The sequence below is a fragment of the Phaenicophaeus curvirostris genome, chromosome 15 (assembly GCF_032191515.1).
Source record: "Phaenicophaeus curvirostris isolate KB17595 chromosome 15, BPBGC_Pcur_1.0, whole genome shotgun sequence".
Classification (NCBI taxonomy): Eukaryota; Metazoa; Chordata; class Aves; order Cuculiformes; family Cuculidae; genus Phaenicophaeus; species Phaenicophaeus curvirostris.
This window is the reverse complement of record NC_091406.1, coordinates 10,149,403-10,176,257: the sequence shown is the minus strand read 5'-3', so window position 1 is coordinate 10,176,257 and position 26,855 is coordinate 10,149,403. Positions and strand designations below refer to the sequence as shown.

The 26,855-nt window shown below is 40.3% G+C and overlaps 1 protein-coding gene and 1 long non-coding RNA gene across 4 annotated transcripts in view; both read left to right on the top strand.

Annotated features, from left to right (window-relative positions):
• The first annotated feature begins 533 nt into the window (after positions 1–533).
• LOC138726957 (uncharacterized) lies at positions 534–4,282 on the top strand. Of its 2 annotated transcripts, XR_011338503.1 has the most exons (3): positions 534–1,285; positions 3,997–4,109; positions 4,194–4,282. It is a non-coding gene; the product is annotated as an uncharacterized lncRNA (long non-coding RNA). The 2 variants fall into 2 exon arrangements; XR_011338502.1 differs by having other exon boundaries at positions 3,997–4,282.
• A 3,892-nt stretch (positions 4,283–8,174) lies between these two features.
• CPEB4 (cytoplasmic polyadenylation element binding protein 4) overlaps positions 8,175–26,855 on the top strand; it is a 42,440-nt gene continuing 23,759 nt past the window's right edge. For both annotated transcript variants that reach the window (XM_069868908.1, XM_069868907.1), the window contains exons 1-2: positions 8,175–11,015; positions 21,068–21,149. In XM_069868908.1, the coding sequence (XP_069725009.1) occupies positions 9,894–11,015; positions 21,068–21,149 (1,204 nt within the window). In that variant the 5' untranslated portion in view covers positions 8,175–9,893. The remainder of the gene's footprint in view (positions 11,016–21,067; positions 21,150–26,855) is intronic.

Sequence of the window (26,855 nt, the reverse complement as noted above, 5' to 3'; positions counted from 1 at the left end):
CAGGATGTTATCTAATTTTATTATAGTATATATGCTATAACCCTATCAATATATAGCCTTTCTTTAGTGGATGTCTTCTGTACACAGTTATGGAGCCATCTTTTGCCAGTGTGAGAAGAACCCTAGGGTAGGTAAGAAAAAGGCTTTGTCCTTACAGCTGCCCTAAGCTCTGGCTCAGGAAAATGTTCATATTCAGAATTGTGCTTAAGCTTTACAGACATTATTGCATTATAATGGCTTCAGTAAACTGATGACTGGAAAAAAAATGTTTATGCAGGGTTTTGTTTTCCTTCAGAAGAACTGAAGATGCTATTTAGTGCTACCACTGCTACAGAAAACCTTAAACCACCAGCAGCCGCTCATTAGTTCAGCTCTGATGTAAATATCAGAATATTTAAATATATGTTAAATAACAAGAAGCTAAACAGAGCAATATTCTCAGACAATGTAAGCAAAAAATTGTTGCTCTTTTATGACTACATGGCCAGAAAGACTGAATCAAAGAACACTTACAGGTCACATTCTTATCTGATATACTGCCACCTCAGTCAAATAACTTCAGAGCCTCATTGCGGCAGTTGCTGTGAAGATCAGAACCTGCACATAGATATTCTGTCTCTGGAGTTCTAGAAGTACTATTCCATTTCAAGTCAAAGAGAAATGAGAGAACAGATAACACAGTTTATTGCTACAGATTATTTTTATGCCTGTGTACTCCATTTAAGAGAATAATCTGTAAACGACTTATTAGCAGAAAAAGTTATTTGTTTGCACTCATCAGGCCTTAAACTTGGAGGCATAATATGGAACTAATTATTTTTAACTAACTAATCAACATGTTTCATTCATAAGTTGGGATTTATCAATACAGCACATGAAAGGAGAGAACATATTATTATTTCAATTTAGATAATATGCAAAAAGCACTGTGTTTGTAATGACCTGCTTTCACTGAATATAATCAAGCTCCAAAGCTCTATTACAGGCTGGAAATAGCAGCAGCTTACTTTAATGAGATTTCTGGCTCTGGGCCCCAGCTGTTCTACGCAAGGCTCTCCCTTTGCTCTATGACCTACCAATATGTGCTGTCACCAGTAATGAGACAGGACCTATTTCCTAACATGGGGAAAAACTGGAAAGCATGAGTTCGTTCTACTCTGTCAGTGGAAACACACCCTTTTTCCCCTGCAAGGCAGAAGGAGGGGAACACTAAATATGCAACGTTCCCCCCCGTCCCTTGCCAGTCGAAACATGACATGAAACCCATAAGGTAGAGAACTGAAAGGTAAGACCAAAACTCTCTTAACTTGTCCCCTTAGCACACAGAAAACCAGTATTCATTAGGCACATACAGAACACGTCTCTCCCCTGTGAAGAACCCCAGCAGAGGACTTTACATTATCTGCAAGGCATGGGGAAGGGGGGACAGCAGCAGTCTTAAGCTGTGAATTTTATGGATTTTGTGGAATTATGCCCATCTCAGAGCCGCATTGGGAATGTGCCAGGAGCCAAAGAGCTGCACTTAATTTGCCTAAAATGGAGCAGATTACCACTGTTCTTCTTTTTTAATAAAGGAGATGCAGCCTGGAGACTACACATTCCATCAAGCAATGCTCCAAATTGAGCCAAGCAGCCCAGGTGCTGGAGATGGAGAATGGCACAGAGGGACCCAGCCCTGAGCACACTGCAGCAAGGGCTGCTGTGACTTCAGGGTAGGGAAAGACCAATCCCATTTTTGGTCACTCTGAATTGGACTCTTAGTATTGTTCTCTTTGCTTTTTTTATTGTTGTATTCCACGCTTTTCAGAAATTCTGTTCTTGAAAGTGTTTGATTAGCTAATATTTGGGATGGGAGGGGTTTGTGCTGGTTTTATCCTTAAGCTGTCACTTGGATTCATTAACACTTTGCACGTGAATCTGTTTTTTTTTTTTTTTTTTTAGGACACGAAGCCAGCGTTTTTTCCCCTGAATAGCATTGTTAAGTATTTCAGGAATCTAAAATCCACAAACTGTTTCTGTGCCCTGAATACAAACCTCATTGGAAAAATCCAATGAACATTTTAGTCTGAAAATTGGAAGGTGTGTGCTTAACGCACTTTGAAATGAAATTATTTGATGCTTTTCAATTCGTCTTTTTGCCCTTCCCAAATACCCAAAGGCACTAGCCCACTTTGTAAATGAATAGGCTATGAAATCTTATTTTGAGAAATGAAGGTGTCACTGAATTGCGGTAAAAATTATACTTAGCAACCTTACGCATCACAAGCCCTCACTAACTGGCCCTTGCAACAGCCCTAATGCACTCCTCCTTTACCAATAAGAATTAAATAACCAGTTATTTTATTTTAAAAATGAAAGGTGTCTGGGGCAGCCCATAGCATACAGTCCAGGCACTAGAGAGGCATCTCCCTTGTGCTTCCCCCATGGATGTCATGCTGTGATGCAGATGTGACCAAAATTTAGGAACTTTCAACTTCAGGAATCCTGTCTTACACAGAGATACATGAGGCTGGCTGCAAAAGGCTGTAGTGGGCAGACAGATACCCCACATGTGCTTTTTTTCCTTCTACAACTTCAAAAATGAAATTATAAAGTTAGCTTTCAAATTTGCATTTTAAAGCTCTGTATCTGTGAGGATTTTTTTTGTCCAGCTTGAGGAAGCGGTGTCCTTAAATGAAAAAAGAAAAACACATTTCCAAAGCCACGCTGCCAGACTTTGAAGTACAGTGGCAAGAACACCACCGCTGTCGCAACACTACCTATTTCCTCATCTAAATTATTTATGTATTTATTGTATTTTACATGAGCCATGGAAGCTAGAGGCATTTTTGCAGTGTCAGGTCATTCTAAAGTACATTCCATACAAAGAACAGGGCTGGAAAATACAGTTGTACGTAATATTGTTCATTAATATTACATAATTACTGCACACAAAATAGTTCTCTGGGCACTGATAAGGCTTTTTTTCATAAAGAGTAAAGACTGCAAGGCCATGTATTCCATTAGGGGGTTGCTTAACGTATGAGGGTATATCAATACGCAGTACCTTCACCCAGTTGCAGAAAAATGATGAAGCCAGCTTAGTCAAATGAAGCCATTAGCATTTTTAATCTGTTTTACATGAGTTAAGTGGTTCACCAGGTTTATAAAATCATACTTTGATACTGCAATGACCAAGCTGAGATATAATCTAGCAAACAGCAGTTGCAGCTGCATCAGCACAAAAATGAACTGTTGGATTTTCTCTGCTGCCTAGAGAACTTTTTCTGCAGTGTTTGAAAATTGCTTTGAAATAAAAAAAAAAATTCTGTATGTAGGTGAATATTAGCTACTGACAGCTTGCCTATAGTTTTTAGCTCAGTCTTCCTGGAGTAATTGTTTATGATAAAATGTTGATGCAATTGTTTATGATAAAATGTTGATGCAGCCTTTACTACCATTGAACATGAGCAAGTCCTGTGTCGTATGTGATATATTGAACATAAAGTAATGCAAAGGAACACCGAAGTGACTAATAATCTCATAAGCGACCCCTTTGAATTTTAGTATAGTCCAGTGCACCCTTCCTAAAATCTTTATGATGCAATTAAGGACTTAATATTTACTTTTAATTTGATTTGCTAAATTGTGTTAATATGCAGTAGACTGTTATGTGGACAACATACAATAACCATTATTAACGTAAAACAGGAGATCTGGACATCCTGATAAGGCTTTTGACATTCAAGATAACATTTGGCTTTGCTACAGTTTTTGATACACAACATTCAGTTGATAATTTTGGTTCTAGAAAAGAGCTGCTTATCCTCTTTCTGCGCCTCTTTTTTTGGCAGAGGATGACTTTAAATACACAGCAGTGAGACCTGAATTCTCAGTTTCCCCACCAACAGTGTTAAATGGGAGCATCAGTCTGATGTTTCTGTACTCAGCAATGTGTGCAGTGTTAGTGTTTGAAGTTCATGTGTTGAGTCACTGAGAGTTCACCTTTATTTCCAGATGACACCATGACAGCTGCAATCAGCAGATGCACGAGAGATGACAGTCCTTTGATTTTTAAAAAAGAGGGTTGCTGGCAAGGCATTTTCCGTAAGGAGTTCCTTAGACGCTCTGTAAGTCATTTCACTTCTTAGCTCAATAGACCTTGATTTGCTAACACAGGGTATATCACAAACTGCACATCTGCTCTCTCACAGGCTTCTAGGAGGAGTGGTGTGATTGATCCAGAGAGGCTTCTTCTGGGGGATTATTTTTTTTTCTTTCTTATATTATAAACTAAACTATTTGTGAGCTCATTCTAGTAAATGATCGTTGATGATTCCATGTCTTATGGTTCATGTGACCTTACTGAGGTCCACCTGACAAAATTTTTCTGGTTTGCCCCTGAAGATTTTTCCCTTTGCCATGTTTCACTGGGTGTGTAGCACTGAAAGGTTGGATGGGTGCTACACCAGATCCGAGGAAGCCACAGATCTCAAGATTTTTTCTGATGGAGTAAAAGTGAACAAACAGATTTCTCTACACCAGTCCTGCCATCCTCAGTTTTCCTTGTAACCCGAGTCACAATTGAGCACTTATTGGATGACGTGTTACGGTGAGACTGTAAGAATAAAAGCAGGCTAAGAAATCTAATCCTCAGAGCAGAACAGTATGTTCCCACTTGTGATTTAGTCTCGCAGTGAAGTGGTTGTCAAGGGGTTTACGATCCTGGAGGCTGATTCAGGGGGAGCTTGCTTAGTGCACGGTGCCATTGGCAGTCATCAGCTAAAGCTGCCTAATGATGCCTGCTCGAGTGGCCAGAGGAATCCTCTCCTGTAAGGTAGTCAGAAGAGTTAAATTGCTTCCAGAAATGAATCCATTAGGTGCTGATAGTGATTAGTGTAAGGTACCATAATGACTAAACCTACTTCAAGTGTAATTCAGTCTGAAACCCCTTTCAGGTGAAGGGGGTTAGACACATCACAACTGAGCTGCAGGTGGATGTGGCAGCAAATCTGGACACTGGATCTCATTGCTGTATGTGAACAAATGCTACTGAGAAAACTCCCCCTCCTTCCTATTAAAAATATTCTTGAATATTTATTGTGGTGGTAAAAGGAAATCTAGGATTAATTTCTAAATCAGTTAGATTCATATAATTTAAATGCCTAAGAGTTGGGGTTTTTCCTATTATTTAGATCTTAAGTTTCAAGCTGACCCAAAAGTTAGGTCATGGTATAAGCTACAGCAAAGTCAGTGTGTCACTTGGTACATGATAAATGGTTGATTTGTTTGTGCAAAGACTTGAGTTTATGGCTTAAGTGATTTAAAAATTCTTCCTTACACTGTTATCTATATGCTGAATTAGAGCAATAAAAAAGTTTTTAGGAATGCTTGTCACTTTTTTAATGTGTCTGCAATGAAAAGCAACAACAATAGTATCTTCATTCCTCCACGGAAGCTCACTTGGTTTTGCAGTGTTAGCTGGGAAAGGAGGAGTCTCTCCTGTAAAATAAGGTGGCAAATGAAATTTTATTGCTATTAAAAGTAATTAATTTACATTTTTTTTTAAGCTAAACACGTACTTGATTTGATGATTATTTTCTGCAGAACTCATGTGCTGGTTAAAAAAAAATCCTGTTGTTTTTCACACATTCCAAATAAAGCTCTGACACATTATCTGAGACTCCCTTTACGTCATCCAGTCACCAAAGCGTCAGCTTCCTCACAGCTTGTTAAATGTGCTTATTTATAGACACTACTTACTTTCTTTAGTGATTTACTCTTCTTTGCAACTAAATGTGGTGACTGCAATCCTTGTATATTGTTCAGGCATTTTTCCTCAAAGAAGTTGAATAAAATGACACAAATCCTGCTAGGCAGCTGATACCATCAAAACATCAGCCATCAGGAAGCCTCCCATGGTTTCAGCAAACCGTGTTTGTCAAGCAAAGTGATTGAAGTCAGATTGTGGAAGTTCTGCTCTCATCACTCTAGCTGATCTGCATCTACTCTAATGTATTGCAAGGGTGTGCCTCAAATTAAATTAAGGCCATCTACTCAGTCTTTCCCAAACTATTCATCTAATAGCAATCTACTGCTGGAGCCAGCTTCATAGCTTCTTGACGAAAGTGCTTGTTAACCCTGAATCTGACGACGACGATAATGATAATAATATCACTATGACATGAAAAACACAGAGGAAAAGAATATTTAATATCAGATAGGTGCACATATGTTGCAAAAAGTAAGCAAAAGGGGAAATTTTATTTCCAGTAATCACACATTCACAAACAATTACGTTTAGTCTGTTTTCACACATGGAAACAAGGTATATAGGATTGCAAAGAAAAAAGTTTATTTAACAAAATTCTTGAGAAATACTGGGTTTGGTAAAAATATCTGTACCAACCAAACTTACAGCCAGGTGACAAAAACGCTGCTGAGGTACTTTTTACAAAACCATGTAATGCTAGGACTAGGGGGAATAGCTTTAAATTGGAGAGGGGCAGATTTAGACTAGACATAAAAGAGGAAATTGTTCACAATAAGGGTGGTGAAGCACTGGCACAGGTTGCCCAGGGAAATTGTGGCTTCCCCATCCCTGGAGGTGTTCAAGGCCAGGTTGGATGGGTCTGGGGCAGCCTGATACAGTGGGATGTATCTCTGCCTGTGGCAGGGGACTGGAATTAGATTATCTTTAAGGTCCCCTCCAACTCAAACATTCTATGATTCTATGAAAGAATACTAGAAACGAGGGCCTTTGTATGGATTACTAGGACAGAATTTCTTGCTGGGGGCATCCCCAGCAAGATTCCTGCAGAGCAAGAAGGAATTCAAAGCTAAGGAGGCAGCGGCACTTGCATCTGATGACAGCTGCACCACTGAAGCTGAGAAGGAGACCCTGGAAAAGGTAAGCATCATCCAGCAGAACTTCCAAAATAACTGCAAGACGGTCACCTCCGAGCTGTTGTTGCTAGTGCCTGGCATCAGACCTGAAATCCATGTGAATTACAGCATCAACAGGTAGTAGTGGAAGAAGGTGTCAGCATACCAGAAATGCTGGTGGGCAGCGCCTGAGCTTCAGGTGGAATGTACAGGTCTCAGCCATACCCTCACTGTTTTTCTTGTAAATGTGTTATTTCAGTGAGTTGCAGGCCATCAATGTCTTATTAGAGTTCTGTTTCTCACTTAGTATGGACTCAGAGCTTATTGACACACTAAATGGCCACGTCTCAAATCTGTGCCAAGTTATTAAATATCTATCTGAGCTGGCACATCAATCACAGAATCACAGGATTGTTTAGGTTAGAAAAGACCTTTAAGATCATTGAATCCTACCATTAACTTAACACTGCCAAGCCTAGCACCAAACCCTGTCCCTCAGCTGTCATCTACCTGCCTGTTAGACCAGGGATGGGGACCCCACTGCTTCCCTGGGCAGCCCAATCCAGTGCTTGACAACCCTTTTTGTGAAGAATTTTTTCCCAATATCCAATCTAAACCTCCCTTAGTGCCTCTTAAGGCCATCCATCATTTACCTGGAATTTCCTTACACAGCAGGAGAAAAAAGAGAAAATTTCCGGGAAGTTCAGTGAAAACGCTCCCTAATTGTATCAGGTTTCCATGTTTCAAGGGCAAAAACCCGAGCAAAAGCGGGGTGTGGTGGCCCTTCTCCACAGAAGCCGAAGGTTTTATCGCGTCATTTTGCCGACTTCCCACCCTACGAGCAGGATCGCTAGGGCACGGCGGCCCAGGCCAGGGCCAGAGGGGCTCAGCCCCGGGGCGCTGGAGGGCGTCACACGCTGGCAGCGTTTCGGGTAGGGTTTGATTCGCAGAGCTCGGCTCGGCGGTGACAGCTGCTCACGGCCGTCAGCGGCCAGGGCCGAGGAGGCCGGCCTTGCCCGGCACAAAGATGGCCGCCGCCGGCGGGTACCGCGCCCCTCCGCCCAAGATGGTTGCCCGGCCGGCATCCACCTGCCCTTTCGCCCTTACCTAAGATGGCTACCGAGCTCTCCGCGGGCGACGCGCCCAAAACAAAGGTGGCCGCCGCAGGCAAGGCTGTTCCCTGCCCGTACCCAAGATGGCGTCGCGAGGCGGCGGGGCGGTGCCCGGTGGGCGGGGCGGGGGCGCGCCCGGCGCCGAACCGGAAGTGCCGCGCTGCCTCCTCCAGCTGGTTGTCATTTCGTGCGGCGGCTCGGTCCTGAGGAGACGGGGCTCGGCGGGCACCGGCTGCGGCACCGAGGCAGGAAGCGGCGGCCGCCGGGGAGGGGGGGGCGGGGGGAAAGGACGCAGAAGAAGAAACAGAGAGAAGCCCCAGGCGTCGGCGGCAGCGGAGGCTCCGCGCCGAGGACCCGTCGCGGCTACCGAAGCGCCTCCGGAGCCGGTGTCGCGGCAGCTCCACCCCATCCCCCCCCCCACCCCCGCTCTCATCGCGGAGTCTCCCGGTGCGCGGCCGGCGTACATGAGGGGGAAGGAAGCCCGCCTGGAGCCGAGCAGACGCGCAGCAGGGGAAGGACTGCTCCGAGGAGCCGCCGCGCCCCGCGCCCCGCTCAGCCCCCCGGGACCCCGTCCCGTCCCATCCGCGCCGCTCGGGAGAACCGGTTAAACGCCTTCCATGGGGGAGAGAGGAGCCCGGCCCCCCGCCGCCTGCGCCTTTCCCTCCGTGCCGGAGGCTGCTCCTCTCCTGAGGTAAAACCCACCCCTCCTGCCTTCCCCGACACCAGGACTCTTGCGAGGGAGGGGGGACGCCGCGGGGCTGCCCACAGAGAACGCGGGGCCTGGCGAGACGAGCCCGCCCCGGCCCCGCTGGATGCCGGGTCCCTGAGGAGGAAAAGCCGCACCCGAGGGCTCCTCCACCTCGTCAGCCGCGGATCTCGGTGGAAAGAGGGGAGCCCCGCACCAGAAACCACCCTCTCGGCAGCAGCAAGACAAATCTCCTTCCCCTTCCTCCTGCACATCTCGCTGTCCCCTCCCTTCCCTTTTCCCGAACGCTGCATGTCGATTTCTGAGATGCAAATATTCCTCTCCGGGCAGCCGAGACTCGTATAAAGGACACGCAAATATCGGATCCTAAATAAGAAGCAAGTCTGGCGAGCTCAGAAACCCAGCCCCAAAGGAGCAGCATCAAGAATCCACCCTTCTCCTGCACAACTCACTCCCCACCCAACGCACACAGAATACTAATTTCCTGAGATAAGATCTTACCCCTTTCAACAACCACACGCGCGCATACACACACACACAGAGTGTAAATTGTAACTAAATACAATAGGTTAAACCCAGCAGCACGAAAAAGCGTCTTCTGCAACTCGCTCCCCCCTTTCACTCTTTTGAACGCTGAGATCCTGAGGTAAATTTTTCCCTTACCCACAGCAAAGACTTTTTTTTTTTGAACAGGACACAAATATATATTAGATTATAGAGATGTATTAAATTATTCCAGATTTAAATCTATTTTTTGCTGCCAAGGGGTTGGGGGACCATACGTCATTGTATATTTTTTTTCTTCCCTCTTAACTCATTTATGGGCGAGTCAAGGCTGCTGAGGAAAGAGAAAACGGGATAGTTAGAATCTTTTTATCCTTATTCCCCAGAAGCTTTTTCTCTCATTGCTGTGCATTTCCTTTAGAAAAAGGAAACCTCTTATTTTGTGAACCAAAGATTTATTTTTCCCTTCCTCTTGGCCAAAGGAAGGAAACGGACACAAATGCACGCATTTAAATAGTTGAAGAGATCTATCTTTTGCAAAAAACCTAAGCTTCTTTATCCAAATCTGAAATACGTAGTGTGGAGGGAGAAACTGGAATATCTTGGTAAAAATAGGATACTTGCTAATCTCGCCTCAGAAAAGGACGAGGTAAACACTAAACATTGACTTGTTCTTACAGGGAGGATTCAAACCCTAAATATAATAAATGGGGGATTACGGGTTTGGAGTGTTAGTGCAAAACAACACTGGAAATAAGTCAGCTTTTCCAGTCAGATTTCATCCACATCTGCAGCCTCCGCACCATCATCAGAATGCAACCCCCAGCCCTGCTGCTTTTATAAATAATAACACAGCTGCCAATGGCAGTAGTGCTGGGTCAGCTTGGCTTTTTCCTGCTCCAGCTGCCCATAATATCCCGGATGAGATTCTGGGGTCAGAAAAATCTAAAACTCAGCAACAGGAAAAGCAAGAGTCCCTAGAAAAACAGCAGCTTTCCCCCGGCCAAAGTCAGGAAGCAGGCATGCTCTCTGAACCCGAGAAAGCTAAAAGTGACGAAAATCAGGGCGATAATTCTTCAGAGAATGGCAATGGAAAAGAGAAAATAAGAATAGAATCGCCGGTGTTAACAGGATTTGATTATCAAGAGGCTTCAGGGCTAGGTACTTCGACGCAGCCCTTGACGTCCACTGCATCTTCTCTGACTGGTTTTAGTAACTGGTCTGCAGCTATAGCTCCTTCTTCTTCTACAATAATCAATGAAGATGCAAGTTTTTTTCACCAGGGAGGGGTCCCTACTGCCTCGGCTAATAATGGTGCTCTGCTGTTTCAGAATTTTCCACATCACGTCAGCCCTGGCTTTGGTGGTAGCTTTTCCCCTCAAATTGGACCCCTCTCTCAACACCACCCTCATCACCCCCATTTTCAGCATCACCACAGTCAGCATCAGCAACAGAGGAGGTCTCCTGCAAGTCCTCATCCACCTCCATTCACACATAGAAATGCTGCTTTTAATCAGTTGCCTCATTTGGCTAATAATCTTAACAAGCCACCTTCTCCATGGAGCAGCTACCAAAGTCCATCGCCTACACCATCTTCATGGAGCCCTGGTGGCGGTGGATACGGTGGGTGGGGTGGGTCACAAGGTCGAGACCACCGTAGGGGACTGAATGGGGGAATAACGCCCCTGAACTCCATCTCGCCCTTAAAGAAGAATTTTGCAAGTAATCATATCCAGTTGCAGAAATACGCTCGACCCAGCTCAGCCTTTGCTCCGAAATCATGGATGGAAGACAGCTTGAATAGAGCTGACAACATTTTTCCTTTTCAGGTGAGCACGCTCTTATATCCATAAGAAAAATAACATTTAAGTGCATTAAATTGGCCTAAATAGGGTTGGGTGTCGGATTGTATGACTTGTGTGCTTACAGCTAACAAAAAAAAGTAACTTGAAATGTCATAGTGTGAATTACACCCGGAGCTGTGAATCATGTTTTTTTTTAATCGTAGTGGTCATATAAATATCTGTGGCCCACCAGACATCTGTATTAGCCAGCTTCCTTCAGCTTAATACTTAGATAGATCCCGAAATAGCTGATGAACAGATTTAGTGGAGTCCCAAGCATATCCACAAAAAGGAGTAGGGAAAAAAAGTGCTGTCCAATGAAGTATTCGAGAATGTACCACATCTGAGAAGTATGGAGGAGTTGTATTTTGCTTTACAGTGTCATACCTACTTGTAGTACAACATTTTTTTATAGCATTTTTTTGAAACTTTGATTTTTTTTTTTTTTTTTTTTTATGGAATCAACACAGTTTGCTTTCTTCCGTAATAGCAGCAAATTTTGGTGATGGGCCATTACATCTTCACCAGAAATAGATCTGGATGAGTTTTAATTGGTGGTCTCCTGTATGTTAATATGGCCTTATCCTGGCAGGAGGCAGGTTGTCTGGCAGTTCAACCTCTCCTTCTAGGCTGATTTTTATGAATTTGAAAAGAACTGTATAATCTTGCGCCTAATTTACAGTAAAAATTAGAATAGAAGTACTCTTCATCTGACCATTGGTCAAACCTCGCTTTTATGTGTGTGTGCCTTTTGTAAACTCCTTTAGGGTGAATCCAAAACCCCGAGAGTTCTTCTACATTTCGTGGGTTGTTTTTCAAGATCTTCAAATGAGGGCAAAAGTAAAAAATTCAAAACGATTGCAGTAATTTCTAGCTGGTGCTGTAAGATCCAGGGTGACCTACTTAAAATAATTCAAAAGATCTGTAGATAAAAACCATGCACCGTCTCTCATGTTATAAACCAACCTAATGATATATAAATGTATTTGATAATGGCTTTGTGGATTCAGATGTAGGAACTGTTCAGTTCTTCTCTGTGAACTATTCAGTTTCTGTTTGGTTAGCAGGGCCTGCCTATGCAGCCTTCTGACAACAGAGCAGCTGCTGGCGATAACTTTCCATTAGAATCCTTTTTTCTACTGCAGAGCTTCTAGCTGGTTCCATATCAGGTAGAGCCCTTGTAAATTTGGAATGCATAGTAGTAATTGATTTTAATGTAAGGATTCGTAATTAATACAGTGAACCTGTGTCCAGCATACCAAATTTATACACTGGAACCATTAGAAAAAGGGACACAGCTGGTGTCGGTCTTTTTTCAGCCTCACTGCAGCAAGGCTTGGCTCACAGTTTAATTCATTCTGTACCCCGACCTATAGCTGATGTTCAGAGTGACAGAATGAGATCAAATGTGTCCTTGCTGCTGTGTATAAGGCCCAAATATATACGCAGGGATAGAAATGTACTTGGTTTGACATCAAGGAAATTTCAGGAAATTGGCAAAGTCAGCCTTGACTTCTGGGTTATGTTCCAAACATAAAATATCAGACACACGTATTTTGATCATGGTAAAGAAATAATTGTTGTGCAACATGTTGGTATATGTTTACATAAACACTAAGATGAAGCTGTACATGTCAAGACCAGGTCTGACACTTCTTCATGCCAAGAAAAGGGAAGTGTTGGAGTGAATTTCTTTCCAGTCTGTTACTGTCGCTTCGGTGAAGAAAAGAGCAGGGCAGCAGAACAGGACTTCAGCACTGTAGACCTAGGAAGATGCTGATTAATTTTGAAGCCATCTTGGACAACAGCTTTTTATAACTTTTTTTTTGTATAAAGTCTTTAGTTCCTTTGGCCACTTAGTAAATTGTGTGTTGAAAGCATGGTGAATTTTTGAATCTCTGGAAACTAATGATGTAAAATTTGGCCTTTGTCTTTTTATTTTTTTCTGATTGTATTCCCATGTCAAAGCTGAAATAAGGAGTTTTGCTTATTGTATATTTGTGTTCATGCATATATATATATGTGAAGTATCCCTGATGATGCAGTCATGTACTGGACAAGGCTATTTTGTTACTGGAATCTTCTTAGATTCCTATTTAGGAAATAATTGAAAGCTGTCTTTGCTGCAGCAACACAATGGAGTAATTTGATACAACTATCCCTTTCATTTAATATTTATGTTTTGCTGCTTAAATCATTAACAAGTGTTGCTGCAATCTAGTGAAAATGAGTTTCTTTAGATGGCAGGAAGCAAACCAGCAATTGCAAACACTTGGGAATCATTTTTTTTTTCTCTCCTCAAAGCTTGCCTCTGCTCCAGTGCTTGGTGAAACACAGAAGTCTCTGTTTTGATGGAAATCTTAGGGTAACAAAGTGTAAGTGCTTGTTTCCTCTTTGGAGGGGACAGCATTGCATAATGTCCCTATAAGCCAGCAACATAGAATCATAGAATCATAGAATAACCAGGTTGGAAGAGACCCACCAGATCATCGAGTCCAAGCATTCCTATCAAACACTAAACCATGCCCCTCAGCACTTCGTCCACCCATCCCTTAAACACCTCCAGGGAAGGTGAATCAACCACCTCTCTGGGCAGCCTGTTACAAACTACTGCTCACTTCAAATACTGCTGCCTAGGTGATGCCAAATGGCACAGATGAAAGGAAAATATTGTGGTGTTCTGTTTGATAATCTTTCAAGATGAAAGGAAAATACTATTGTGATTTATTTGATAATCTTGCAATTGGATGATTGCTTGTTTGGTATTGAGAGCTGCACGCAAAATCTGCTTTTTATTGTGTGTTTTATTTGGAATTTTGTCTCATGATGTCTCAGAAGTAGCACGTTTGTAGGAACCTTGTTGCAGAGATGTAACTGGAAGCAAGGTCAGAGAAGACTGTTACCAGATCTGTTAATGAAATTAAGTTTTGGTATTGTACTTTAGCTGCTGAGCAGGCTTCCCCCTTCAAAGATCTTTTTGAAAAGAGAAAAGCCATTGTTCTTTGTGATTTCATTTGAAAAGGAAATGGTCTCCAAACGAAAAAACGATTCCCGAATAAAAAACAAAAAAATAAAAGGTCTTCTGGATGTAACAGCCTTCCCTGAGAATTAATAAATGAAAATGCTTTGACTGTGATTGCATCTTACAAAGTCACTTATTTTTTTTAAATAATTGTTTCTACTTCTCTCCTAGCAGCAGTGACAAGCTAAGTGTTCAGTAATTGCATTTTACTGCAGCACTTCCCTCAAGATTGTTTTGGCTTTCTTTCTGCTGTGTGCTTGCACTTCCTCATAAAAGTGGAACATCCTGCCTGTTATGCAATGTGTAAATCTTGCTTTGATAGGCATTTCCAGGTTCCCAGATCTCATCTTCAAATGCGTGACGATGTTTGTTAAATTGGTCCTTGAAGGCACAAGCAAGTTAAGCAACAGTGTTCAGCTTTCTGTAAAAATGCTTGAAATAATTTGTGTTTCTTCTTGGAATCAGGCTTGAAAATAACTGCCCGTTTCAAAGAATTTTGTACATGAGAGCAGTTCATTATATCCACTTGTTCAAAATGTTTTTTCCTTTCTTCTGCAGTGGCTGGTTTCCAGGTATATAACCCCTTCCAAATCCATTGAGTGTCTGTGCCAGAGAGACTTTCTCTTCCCCCAGGCAGATATGGAATGTTTGAGAAAACACATACGTGATTACAGAGTGTGTTTTAATTCTGAGCTATACGTCATGATTTGTTTGCCCATAGAAATGGGGTGATTTAATAAGTGCATTAAACAAATACCCTGGGAATTGTAATTAAAAAAATAATCGCTTGAATGCATTTACCAGTATTTTCCTCTTGAAGGAATTTTGCGAATAAATTTCTTTACCATGACTCTTTATTTTAAAACTTTTTCTTTGGTCTTAAGGAACCTTTTCAGAAATTATGATGGTTGCAGAAAATGAGGCTACCTGTCTGGCAGAAAGTTTTGCAGAATTTTATTTTTAATTCTAGCAACAGTAATTACTCCAAGAAATTTAAAGCTATCACTTTAAAAGGGAATAAATACTTGAAGGTGGATTTTTAAATGTCTGTTTACCCATTTTTCTATAGCTGCATCAGCTGTGTAGTAATTAGTGTTTTGTATGCTGTTCCCCACAACTACTGATCTGTGGAATGAGAAGAACTCTAATGTGGTATGACATGCACAAGTGAGGTACTGTGGAAGTTAACACTGTTCTTGTTTTATAAACTTACTGCTGACGTTAATACTTTGGCTTTGGCCCTCCTGTGTGTTTTTGACCTCAGGGTTTCTTTCTAAAGAGAGCTTTTGTTAGAAGCTATTTGAATTATGTTTGTATTTTCCTAAGATTAAAAGGAGTGCTCTTATTAAGCATTTTGCTTTGAAAATTGCATACTTAGCAGCCCAGCACAAAGACTGAGAACACAAGATATTGTGGAAGATAATTTCTAGAATATACATGAAAAACTATGTGGCTAAAATAGAATCAGACATGTTACTGGAAATTTTTGTAAAGGTCTGTAATTTCTAACACTTAAAAAAAAAGAAGGTTCAAGTTTGACTAAACCAGAAGTGCTCTCTCCCCAAAAAGTTTGGATATTATGCGTCACTTAAGTTTTCCAGCTTTTTCTTATTGTTCCCTGGTGAAGCTATAAAAGATGATCAGGGCAGCATACAGAAACATCCTTTCAGGAAAAACCTGTTTATTCAAAGCCTTTAATTCACTGGATACTGGACTGGGAGCTGGAATACAGAATTTGCAGGCTGGTGGGAAGGAGGAAGAGCTTACCCAAAAGCATAATCAAGTCCAAATTTGCTTTGTAATGAAAAGAAAAATGTGGAACTTGTAGTTAGTACCTGCAGTATTCTCTCTCTGCAAACTGTGTTTTGCCTGAGACACAAGGCTTTTTAATAGTGGGAAATATGTACAAGGTTTCAGAAAGTCTCAGGCTTCCTGTCCTATAATGAGGGTAGCAAATATGGTTGTGAGTTTTCTGATTTTCACAAGTAATCTGGTTTGGCAAAGATTTAAATAAATAAGTACCAGTTTTACAACTACGTCTATTCCATAAATACGGATTAATCACCTTCAATAAACTGCTTAATGCAATGGCATACTTTACATTATTATTCATGCCTCAGTCTTCAGAGAAATCATATTTTACAAGATTAGGCACAGCCTTATCCACCAGCAAGTGCTCATACCTTGCCAGGCTTTACAGTTTGTATAGCTTGGGTTTTTAGCACTGGGAGGCCCATTGGGGGAAGTGGTGAAGAGAAGCTCTCAGGTTCTGGAATCTAAATTCAGGTGATGATAATGCTGTGGATGCAGATTTAATATAGTGAATCTGCACCTTAATGTTTAAGATGTACGTTTTTCTGATGTGCAAGAGAATTTAGGTATGGGACTTCTAAGTGCAAAGTATGATCTTCCTGTGCATGAAAAATTCATGTTTAATTTCTTTTGCATAGGAGGATGTCCCAGTAGATAATGTACATGCTTAGTACCAAGTGACTTTCTTTTTGGAATGAAATGGTTTTGGACTTTGAAAAAATGTAATTGGATAGTAATTAGAATTTAGTGATGTCATGTTTGCAAGTGGCTCCATTTTTTACAAGACCTCTAAACATAAAGTAATCTGATTGGGTGCTAGTAGGGAGATTGCTATAGTCACCAAAGTGGTTTGCCCATACTGCACGAATCCAATGACAAAGCTGTGACATAAAAGTCCCAAATTCTACTCGCTATAATTTAACAACGAGATTGCTTTATTATGAGCACTTTACTTACTTATAAATGGTTTCTAGGCAGCAGGACAATCAGAGTAATTTTATTTTTCTGTGTCCAGAGCTGACTGATGTATATTTCAAAATGGTTGGGTTTGTTGTAGAATATTTGCAAGTCTCTCTTAAGCAGATCTTCTCACTGTCACCTCTTATATCTTATTGTAAAAACAGTACTGGTCATTCAAAATTATATTTAATGAATGTCTTTTGAAATGTTGGCTGACATTTTAAACATGATTATGTATTATGACTGACTTTCTTTTTTGTTTGTTTTTGGGTTTGGTTTTTTTTTGTGGCCTTGTGTTTGATTTGATGTCTTTCTGCCTCTGTTTTGTTTCCCAAGGATAAACGTGTGTGCCCTTTGAGCCCTCTGATAAAGCAAAATTTTAGATGCCCTAAACAAACTCGTGTAAAGCCAAGTTCTTGTGATCAGGCTATAGTTAACTTATTCTGTTACTGAAATGCATATACCCTGCTTTATTCCAGGGTAGTCATTACCCTTAGATCTTTTCTTTACGAATAAATAAATAAGTATACAGTAAGCAGTCTAGCTCCATGGAAAGCACTGTAACTTTGTGAATTAGTCCATTAAAAATGCCACCATATTGTTATTAATTCTCTCTACATGAAGTCTCTTGAAGAAAACATCCCTTTTTTTTCAAAGTACAGCATGGCTTATGTGCTTTATAACTCATAAATAGCGTGTGTCCAAGAACAGCTCACGTTTGTTTCCAGTTCATGATCAATATCTTGACTGTTACAGCTACGTGTCTCCTCACCTATCATCAGTCTTTATTTTTATGTTAGGCATGTATTCCGTATATATATATATTTCCAATGCAGTATGTGTTTCTGATAAAATGTGTTGGCCATCTTGGAGGTTAAGGCTGGCAAAATTTGTGCTACTTTTTTCAATGCAGTCTCAAATTAAAAGGCCTTTAAATTGCATAGAAGAGAAAGTAACCTATTGAAGGTGACTTCCTCCAGTAGTGTGGACCCTTCAGTATCAGAGCAAGCAGTCAACTAAATCAATGGAGTTTCTTCCTGTGCAAACCTCTGAACCGCTTGAATGTGACATTTTGGCTGGTCTTTAATTAGGGCATACATGATGGACATCTTTTCATGGGATAGATATATGCAGGTTTACTTATATATTAAGTACTTAATTACGCTCTGTTTCCAGAGAGGTGGACTTCTGCATTAATTTCAGGGATGTATCCAAATTCAGTGCAACAGTAGCATTGGCTGTTAGTGTTGTGCTTAGCACAGTCTGCCATCTTCTAATTAATAAGCAGAGACATGGAAAAGCAAATAGTTTCAATCAGCCTGGGGACAAGACTGATCTTCCTCAGAGTGTTGAGCCTGGGTAGTTCAGCACTATGAAATGACCCTGATGACTAGATGTGCTGTAAGCAGATACCTTTTCTGGAATGACAGGCAAGAAATAGATAGCAACATGCCAGAGTTTTGAGGGTGTTCTAACCTATGGCAGTGTTCTCCACTGCTATGACAAGTTACTGGAACCACTGGAGAACGTGAGGATGAATGTGGGCTGTATTTTAGCCAGTCCTGCCTTTTAGGTGATTGTTAATGGCTGCAGTTAGGAATATGACCAGGAAATCTTTGTATTGACGTGCAGGGTTGTGTTTTAAAATGTTTATGGTATGCCTAGAAGCTTACGGACCTTGTACTGCAAAATGACAGCTAGGTGGTTCACTCAGAAGGGGAATTCTAGGAACTCCTCACGACAAAAACCTTCCATTGGAGAATGTGGTGTCCCTATTGGCTAACCAGTTCAATTCTTTTTTTTTTCCCCTCAAACGTTTAAACTCTCTGTTCTCAATATTAGAAGCTTCCTATTGCAGCAACTTTCCACCCCCATTTGTTACTACAGCTCAACTCAACCCACCACAGACATTTCAGTGACAAGAGACCGGCTTTGGGTGCATGCACTCCAGCACATACACAGCACAATAAACTAGAAATTACTCTGCTTGGGTTTCTCCCTTAGGGTCTTGTCAGCCACCTGAAGTGTTAAGTGCCACAAAGACTTGGAAATACTGAGGTTCTGCACTTTGTGAAATAAGAATTTTGTAGCTTATGGGTTGTAATTTATGGATGTGTTTGTAGTTTATATATGTATTTTGTAGTTAATGGGTTGGACTTACGGTTAATTCCACACAGAGAAGCACAGTACAGTATGAAAGCCAGAATGGAAGAAGGAGCAGCTTCTGAGGGATGTCAGATTTTCAGAAAATATTCCCACTTGTGTTTTAGGGTATTTTTGTCCTGATGTGAGGACTGCTTGAAAATGCAGATTGTCTTCTAGCATCCATTCTGCAGTTACACAGCTGTTGGATCCTAGTGGGTCCAGGATGCAGACCCAAGGACTTTTACTTAGTCCTCTAAGGTATTTTAGTGTAACTAGAGATTTGAAATAGTCATGAACTAGTAATGTATAAACCAAAACAATGAACTTAATGCTACTGGAAAAGGAAGAAACCTGCAGGAGATGTGTGAATGTAAAAACTCTAGTGTACAGTGAAAACCTAGTTATAGTGTCTCTAAGTGTCTTCAATTATCTTGTAATATAAATGACCAAGGAAGCAAGTACTGTGGAGAGACAGGGCAGCTCTGTGCTTTTTATAGCAAATTTGATATTGGGCTAGACTAGTAAAGCATATGGTTCCCAACTCAGATCTTTCTAATGCTATTTGAAATGCAGCACGTGGGTAGAAACACTTCTGTTCTGTATCAGAAATAAACTGTTCTGAAGGGAGGAAAATATCAGAAAATGTCATTGAAAGCTAGTATTTTTTAGTTGTTAGGGTGTAACTTATGAACGTGGAAATGGATCAAGACTCTAGGACGTAGTGGATTTCTGCTCTTAATATTTTAGTGTATTTTAAGAGCATTGGGTGTTTAAAGTCCAAGATGACCGATTGTTGTCTGATACAAAGAACGCCTCTTGCAACACTGCAGTCAATACTGTGTTAGCACTTCCTTGCTGGAAGTAAAGGACGTTATAGCTTGAAACGCAATGACCTTTGTGCAATGCTGTCTTCACCACTGGTTTTAAAAATGATCAAAGCTGGATCTCTGTGCTTTGGAGAAATTTCAGCTTCGCAACTAGAGTTAGGAACAAAAGAAATACACATTCACTGCTGCAATAATGACAGTTGTAGAGAAACAGTTTAGAGCAAATGTCTGTCTTGCTCACATTTTGCTGTCTTATTTGAACAGATACTTTCCATGGTTGATCTCAGCTCAGAGGAGAATCTCTTAGAACATGAAGGAAATAAAATCTTTAGAAGTGATGTTAGAGGAGTTTTTGGACACAGAAAAATTGAATTCAAGATGTATTAATATAATTGTATAAAATTTTATCCAGGTGTTGCTCCAAATGTATACTTACATAGATAACATGGATAGGTGACCAATTTTGTGAATGAGAGTGATTTTTTTCCTCCAGTAGTGACCTTTTATGATACTGTAAAGATTTCAAAGTTTATATATAATTTCAGTTATCCTGAATTTGCTGATTAAAATTAAGTAGTACCGGGATATTTTATATTGTAGCATCAGGTCTGTAAGAGTGAAATTTATTGGTTTGGTTGGGAAAGTCTGACTTTGGTTAATATGAAGGAGAAATATTTGGTAAGTATACTTCAAATACCTTGAGATAATGAAACAGTGAGGGACATGACACATCTTGCCTCTTATTTCTTGAGTCCTCATTCCGTTCCAGTAATGCTTAGAATACCAAACTTGTGAATTCAGGGAATTAAAAATCAGAATTGAGTTGTCACCTAGTAAATGAGAGTACTTGGAACGCTATTGCTTGTGTGGAATACTTTGTGCAGAATTTGAACTGACTGTGCAGAACTAGATTAATTACGTTGTTGGGGTAGTTGTTTAGGTGAAGGAAATTCTATGTTTTTTCTGGGACTTAGATTGTCTTGATTTGGGCTGAACTACTGATTTTATGATTTCTTCTTGCAGTTCTGTCTTCCAGGATATGATCTTTACTTCCAGTGAAATTATTTTTAACAAAGTTTAACAGTATGCAAGGAATACAAACTGAATATTGAATTGGGATTCTTACATGATTGATTTTGATAAATATAGGTCAGATTAATTTTAGGAATATTCTGATTTTTATTATTCCTGTATCAGACTGACTTAAGTGTTGTATGTGTTTTTGCTTAACTGTAGTGTTGTAACGTGGCTTTGTTTGTATTTGTTTGCAGGATCGCACAAGGACTTTTGACATGCATTCTCTGGAAAACTCACTAATCGATATAATGAGAGCTGAAAATGATACACTGAAAGGTAAATTTAGAAAGAGTATTTCCTGCAGTAAATAATTGGGAAGGTGTTTCTTTCTTAGAATAAGAGACTTTGGTTTTGGTTAGGAAAAGTAAAGTTACATTGTGCACCTAATGCATGTCAGTCAGCTGGGGTGGGCCTCCTTTCTTTCATTTGGCTCTAGCTGAAGCTATTGCAACACATGTGCAATTGAGTGTATTTTGTCTTTATACAAAACAACGCAAAATACAAACATAAGCTGATCTTTTGTCTAAGTCCTCAGTGTTGTTTTTAATAGATACAATGTGTGCAGCCTGTAAAACTGATCAGCTTCACAAATCTTGTGCAGCTCCATGAGATAAAGCTTCCTGCTTTTCCTTCTGAAGTTATAGTTCTTTCTGCCTTGGGGAAGAATGAGGTTTACCTGTGTCATTTGCAGAAGAACGATGAGTATTTTATCACAATTTTTTTATTTTTACAACTTTACCTCTCTTTTTGTTTGTGCCCTGAATTGCAGACTTCTTTCTACCATGAGGAAAGGAAAAGGGGGTTGAACTGAATTACAGTTGGGATTTATATTTTTGGGTTTTTTTATTTTTTTGGCAGAGGTAGTCTTCCTTTGAAAATACTTCCACTTACAAAATATTCAAAGCATTGTCTACATATTTCATCTAAACAAGAATAGAAACTGCTTATGTTACACAATCCACAAATCTCTTTTCTTATTCTTGTCTTGTATAATGAATGACCTATTTAAGTTTGATGGTTACTTGTATAAGTAAAAGCAGTCAAACTCTTACTTTTTTAGCCAAAATTATCTAAGCATTCAGGTTTTTTACCAGTCATAAGACCATTAAAAAAACCCAAACCTGTCTGTGTGGTTTCTGAAAGTAAATGTCTTTCAACATCAAGGCTTATGATGTTAATGAAACCTACCTTGTTTTAATAGTGATTCTTGCTCAGAAGACCAACCCTTGATAAACTGGCAGTAACTTGCATCGTTTGCATTCATTATGGTCTGAAATGCAGCTTGTGTTTCTTCTGCACAGTACTATGCAGCAGTTCACGGTGATGAGAAGCAACAAGAAAAGCACTTACTAAAATGACAAGGAGAGCTTGATATAGCTAAAAGTAAAGCCAAATACATTAAAACCCCCAAATATATTCCCTTTTTGTGCGGTGGGGACCAGACTTTTATTAATGACAAGTAGTAATAGTTTCACATGCTGTCTGGCAACATCCTATGCTACCAGCAACGTACACTGAACCAAGAACTGTGTGTCCTTCCTTGACCGCAATGCTAGGGATTTGCCTGGAGACCTTCAGTTCAATTGTCAGGCAGCCCCAGCCCAGGTTTTAGCTGCTAACAGCTGGTAAGATAACAACCCAGGGTGATGTGGCTGAGGAACAAATACAATTTCCCTTTAAATTTGAATTTAACAAAGTCAAGTTTATATATGTTCATATGTATTCAGCGACAAAAAGGGTAGTTCTGTAAATCAGTATGATATTTAGTTTACATGCTTTGAAAAGATTCTTTGCAAATTAAATATGGTTTTGAGTGCTGACCATGTTTTCAGAGTAATGGAGTTAGTGTGTCAACAAAGAATATGTATAGTTCTGGTACACAGTAATTGCTGCTTGAGCTTGTTTGTTAATCCCCTCTGCAGAGTCATCTGAGTTTTGTGTGTGTTGTGTCAAACTGATCAGAACACAGTAATATCAATCAGGTATTGCTCTGGGAATTATTTTTAAGTTCTTTATAAATTTTTCTGTTTTCATGGCTGATGGTTACAGAACCATAAAGAAAAAGCTTCAAAACTGAAATGAAAAACTGAAGTGATCCTTTGTGAAATACTTTTTCAAGGATTTCCTCAGCAAAATCACTGTTTGCTTATAGTGAAATATGCAGTACGCTGAATTTGACTGCTGCTTATCAGGCATCGTAGACTTAACATAGTTGCTTATTTGTTGAAATATACTGAGTGATGGATCTTTATTCAAACTAGCAACTACCGAGTTGTGGTAATGCTGCACTGATCATCTCTTAAGTAGGGCAGGATTTGTAGGATTTGTACAGGAGAGGAAATACCTTTAGTTAAATGAACTGATACAGCTGGAAAAAAAAATATGTAACTTGCTGGTACAAAACATAACTCAAGTCTGAAGAAAGGCCCATGTGATCACAAGCATTTTGTGATTTTTTTATTTTCCCATCTCTCTCAGTTGCTCTATGGTTATGTCTTAACAGATTCTGTCTCTCCTTTTTCACTTTTCTCATCTTGCCTCCCGTTTATTTAAACTGAAAGGGATCTTCAAAAATGTTGGATCTAGAAATTTTAAAATTATAGTTCTCAATTCAAGTTTTGATGCCATTTCAAACACCTGCACTTACAGTTAAATAAGCAGATCTAGAAGGTTTTTTGGTTTGCATTTTAAATGGATTAATCAGTGCATTTAAACTAAACTTGGATACTCTCAGAAAGGAAAAGCTTCTGGGTTTGAGACTTTAAAAATAGCCTGGGCAAGACACAAATAAATCATACTGTAGAGAACAGTCTCAGAATGGCATGGAAATAATTTACATGATCTTACTAATAGATCTCACTGCTATCTTGTGAGTCTTTGAGAGGCTTTAATATTGACTCAACAGACGTTCAGCATGTAACACTAATACCACCCCCTTTCGTATTGTAATGGACTTAAGAGAAATGCACTATGTGAAAATATGCCTTCAAAACAACTGAAAGAGTACAGACATGCTAATAGATGCCAGTCACTGTCTGGAACCTGCTGTCTCTTGGAGATAATTTCTGTCTTTAAATGATATGTTCAGAGCAGCAGGTTTAGGATCCCATAATACAATTTTAAGTGGAATTCATCAAAATTTACCAAAATCCATGCACGGTATCTAGTTCTTGACTAAGGTGATTGGGCTATGCTAGTCTTGGATTTGTTTAGAGCAGTAGTAATTATGTTTGTTAGCTGTCTTGCTATATGAAATAGTATTTTCTGCTTAAGGTTCAATATTACCGTTAACACTTTTGATAAGCATTTTACCATTTCCCCCCCTCTTTTAAGGTATATTTTTATCCCTGCTCAAATCCTCTTCCTTCGCTGAGCAGCTGCCATTTCAATATGTTATTTTTATCCACACAAGAGAGCGTGCTGCATGCTGCACAGCCAATGACAGCCTGCTGAAGCCTTTCCCTGGAGACTAATTGCATCTTCTTTACAACGTATTCGGCCTTCGTGAGCTGAGTCTGGGATCCAGAAACTGATTTTTGAATCTGGGTCTTCCAGATGGCAATTTGAGCATTACTGTAAAAGTAGTAGATTGACTAAATATTTCCTTGTTAAATGACACTGAAATGTCTTTAAATACTTTATAACCACAGACTATTTTATTACTGAAATATCCTATGGTTCAGTTCAGAATACAAGGTTATTACCTGGAAATTATGCAAGGTGAAATGGATTAAAGCAGCAAGCCAGTACATCTCCTTCTAGCACTGCAAAGTGCTCCTGTAAAATCACGTGCGAATAGCACAGTATCTGCATGAATGCTATGAGTGTGAAATAATCTCTAAAGACTAAACACACTTATGCACAAAAAGGAAGGTTTTAGAAGTAGCATAAGGTGAGAGTATATGTGCAGACACTGGGAGAGTTGCACAGCAGATCTACGTTTTAGAGATAAGAACTGGCACCATTCTGGATTTCTCTCAGCAAGCAGATGTACCCTAACTGTATTTTTAAAGCAATCATCAGCCCCTTAATATTGATTTGAAAAACTTTCAGATGTGAAGAAAGTAGGTGAACCTTCTAAAGTGTTCTTTGATGGAAGGGGTCAAAATAGTTTTGACAGTATTTTATGAATATCAGATTAGAAATGGAACTAGTTGCTTCTTTTCCAGCTGCATGGATTATGCAACACGTTAGTATTAATTGGGCAGAATGGGCCATTTAATATCTAGACGTGCCAGAAAACTTAGAGAATCTCATGAGAATCAGGCCAAATTTTTGCCTGGGCTAAGTAACAGAGGCTGTGATTCTTTATGGGGAAGCAGTCCTTTAACTATACACAGGATAAAATCTGAGCTATTTTAAAATATGAAATAATAGATTTTGAGAATTTTCTTGAATTGTAAAACCATCTTCATTTTCATAGCAGTGAGGAATGCTTGAAGTTGGTAGCTAAGTTCAGCCTTTCTTCCGTACTTACGGTCTGTGCAAAGAGGTACATGATCTATTTACTGCGTTTTGAAAGTCACAGGCCTCTGGCAAATGCATACAACTACACTGATGCTGCAGTCATCTTTGCGCCTCTGCTGCCTCCTGTGCATGAGCGAGCTCGCACAGAACTGTGGTGGTGGAGCCCCAGACTTCTGAAAGTAGCATCAATGATTCATCTCGTTTGTGTGCCTTGTCCCAGAACAATCTTAATTAAGGATTACTCATTTGCAACTTTTTATGTAGCCAATTTAGGATAAAATGCACAAAACCTTTTGCTTCTACTGCACCAGGCTGTAGCCAATTTTTTGTCAACAATTACATTTGCTATAATTGTCTTTGGAAACTCTTGATTAATTACTGTGCTGAATGTTTCTTACTTGGGATCTTCTTGAATTTTACATCCTATGCAGTAACCAGGAAAGGCTAATGGGATTTCCAGACTTTGCATATTAATTAAGAAGAAAAGCAATTGTTTTATTATTTTGAAACATTGCTTAATTGGATCCAGTAGCAATGAACTACAACCCCAGCTGCTGGAGCTGCGACTGGGGAAATGCAGGCTGTGCAAATTTTATTTGAAATAGGCAGCTCCCATTCCTGCTGCAATCCACTGTATTCTGTTGGGTTAGAGGAGTATTATAATTTACTAACAAGTAAGGGCATACTTTCTTTCCAAATGCAGCTAATATTCATAATTTTGGAGCAATATTCAATATTTTAATTTTCTAGTGTTTTGTTTCCTCTCTTGATAATTGAAGCATTTGATTTATCCCCACTTTCCCAATATTTGGGGTTTATCAGAACCTTTATTTAGAAACAGCCACAACTGAGTAAGAAAATGAAATCCCCTGGGCAACAGGAATCAACAGAAATCATGGAATCAAATGTTCCATTAATAGTGAGATCAGACTACAGATTGGCTCAAACCTTGCACAGAAGAGGTCATGTGTGATGCTACAGTTTTGCATGGGTTTGCTTTATATAACGAACTTCCAGTGCTCACAGTTAAGTGGACGTTTGGGTTTGCGGCTTGAAGTAAACGCTCTGTACGAGAGGCTTCGTTTGGTGAAGCTGAGAAAGGCAAGACTTGATTTGGAAGAAAAAAAGTCTTGCATCCCACTTGCAGAAAGATGAGGATTTGAAGACAGATGCTCTGGAGATCAAACAACCCCGAGCGCGCAGACTGATCCGGAGTGGCTCCTGGTCTCTCCCACCGCTCTGCGGCAATGAGCGCCCTTTGGCACGAAGCTTTGGCCCCACGGGTGGCTGTGCTCTCCTGGCGGGGTTCCTTTGGGATTCCGCTCCACTGTACTCGCAGCCCAGCCGCTTCCCCCCGCTGGAAGCTGTTGTAGCCAGTCGTGGGGAGAGGACGGGGCAGCAGAGCAGCACCTGCAGTGCCAACTCTGGGAACTCCGGAGCGGGATCTTCTCTCGACTCCAGTTAAAGGTCATCGTTTATGGTGTGCCTGCTGAAGCCTGCCGCAGCCCTTGGTTT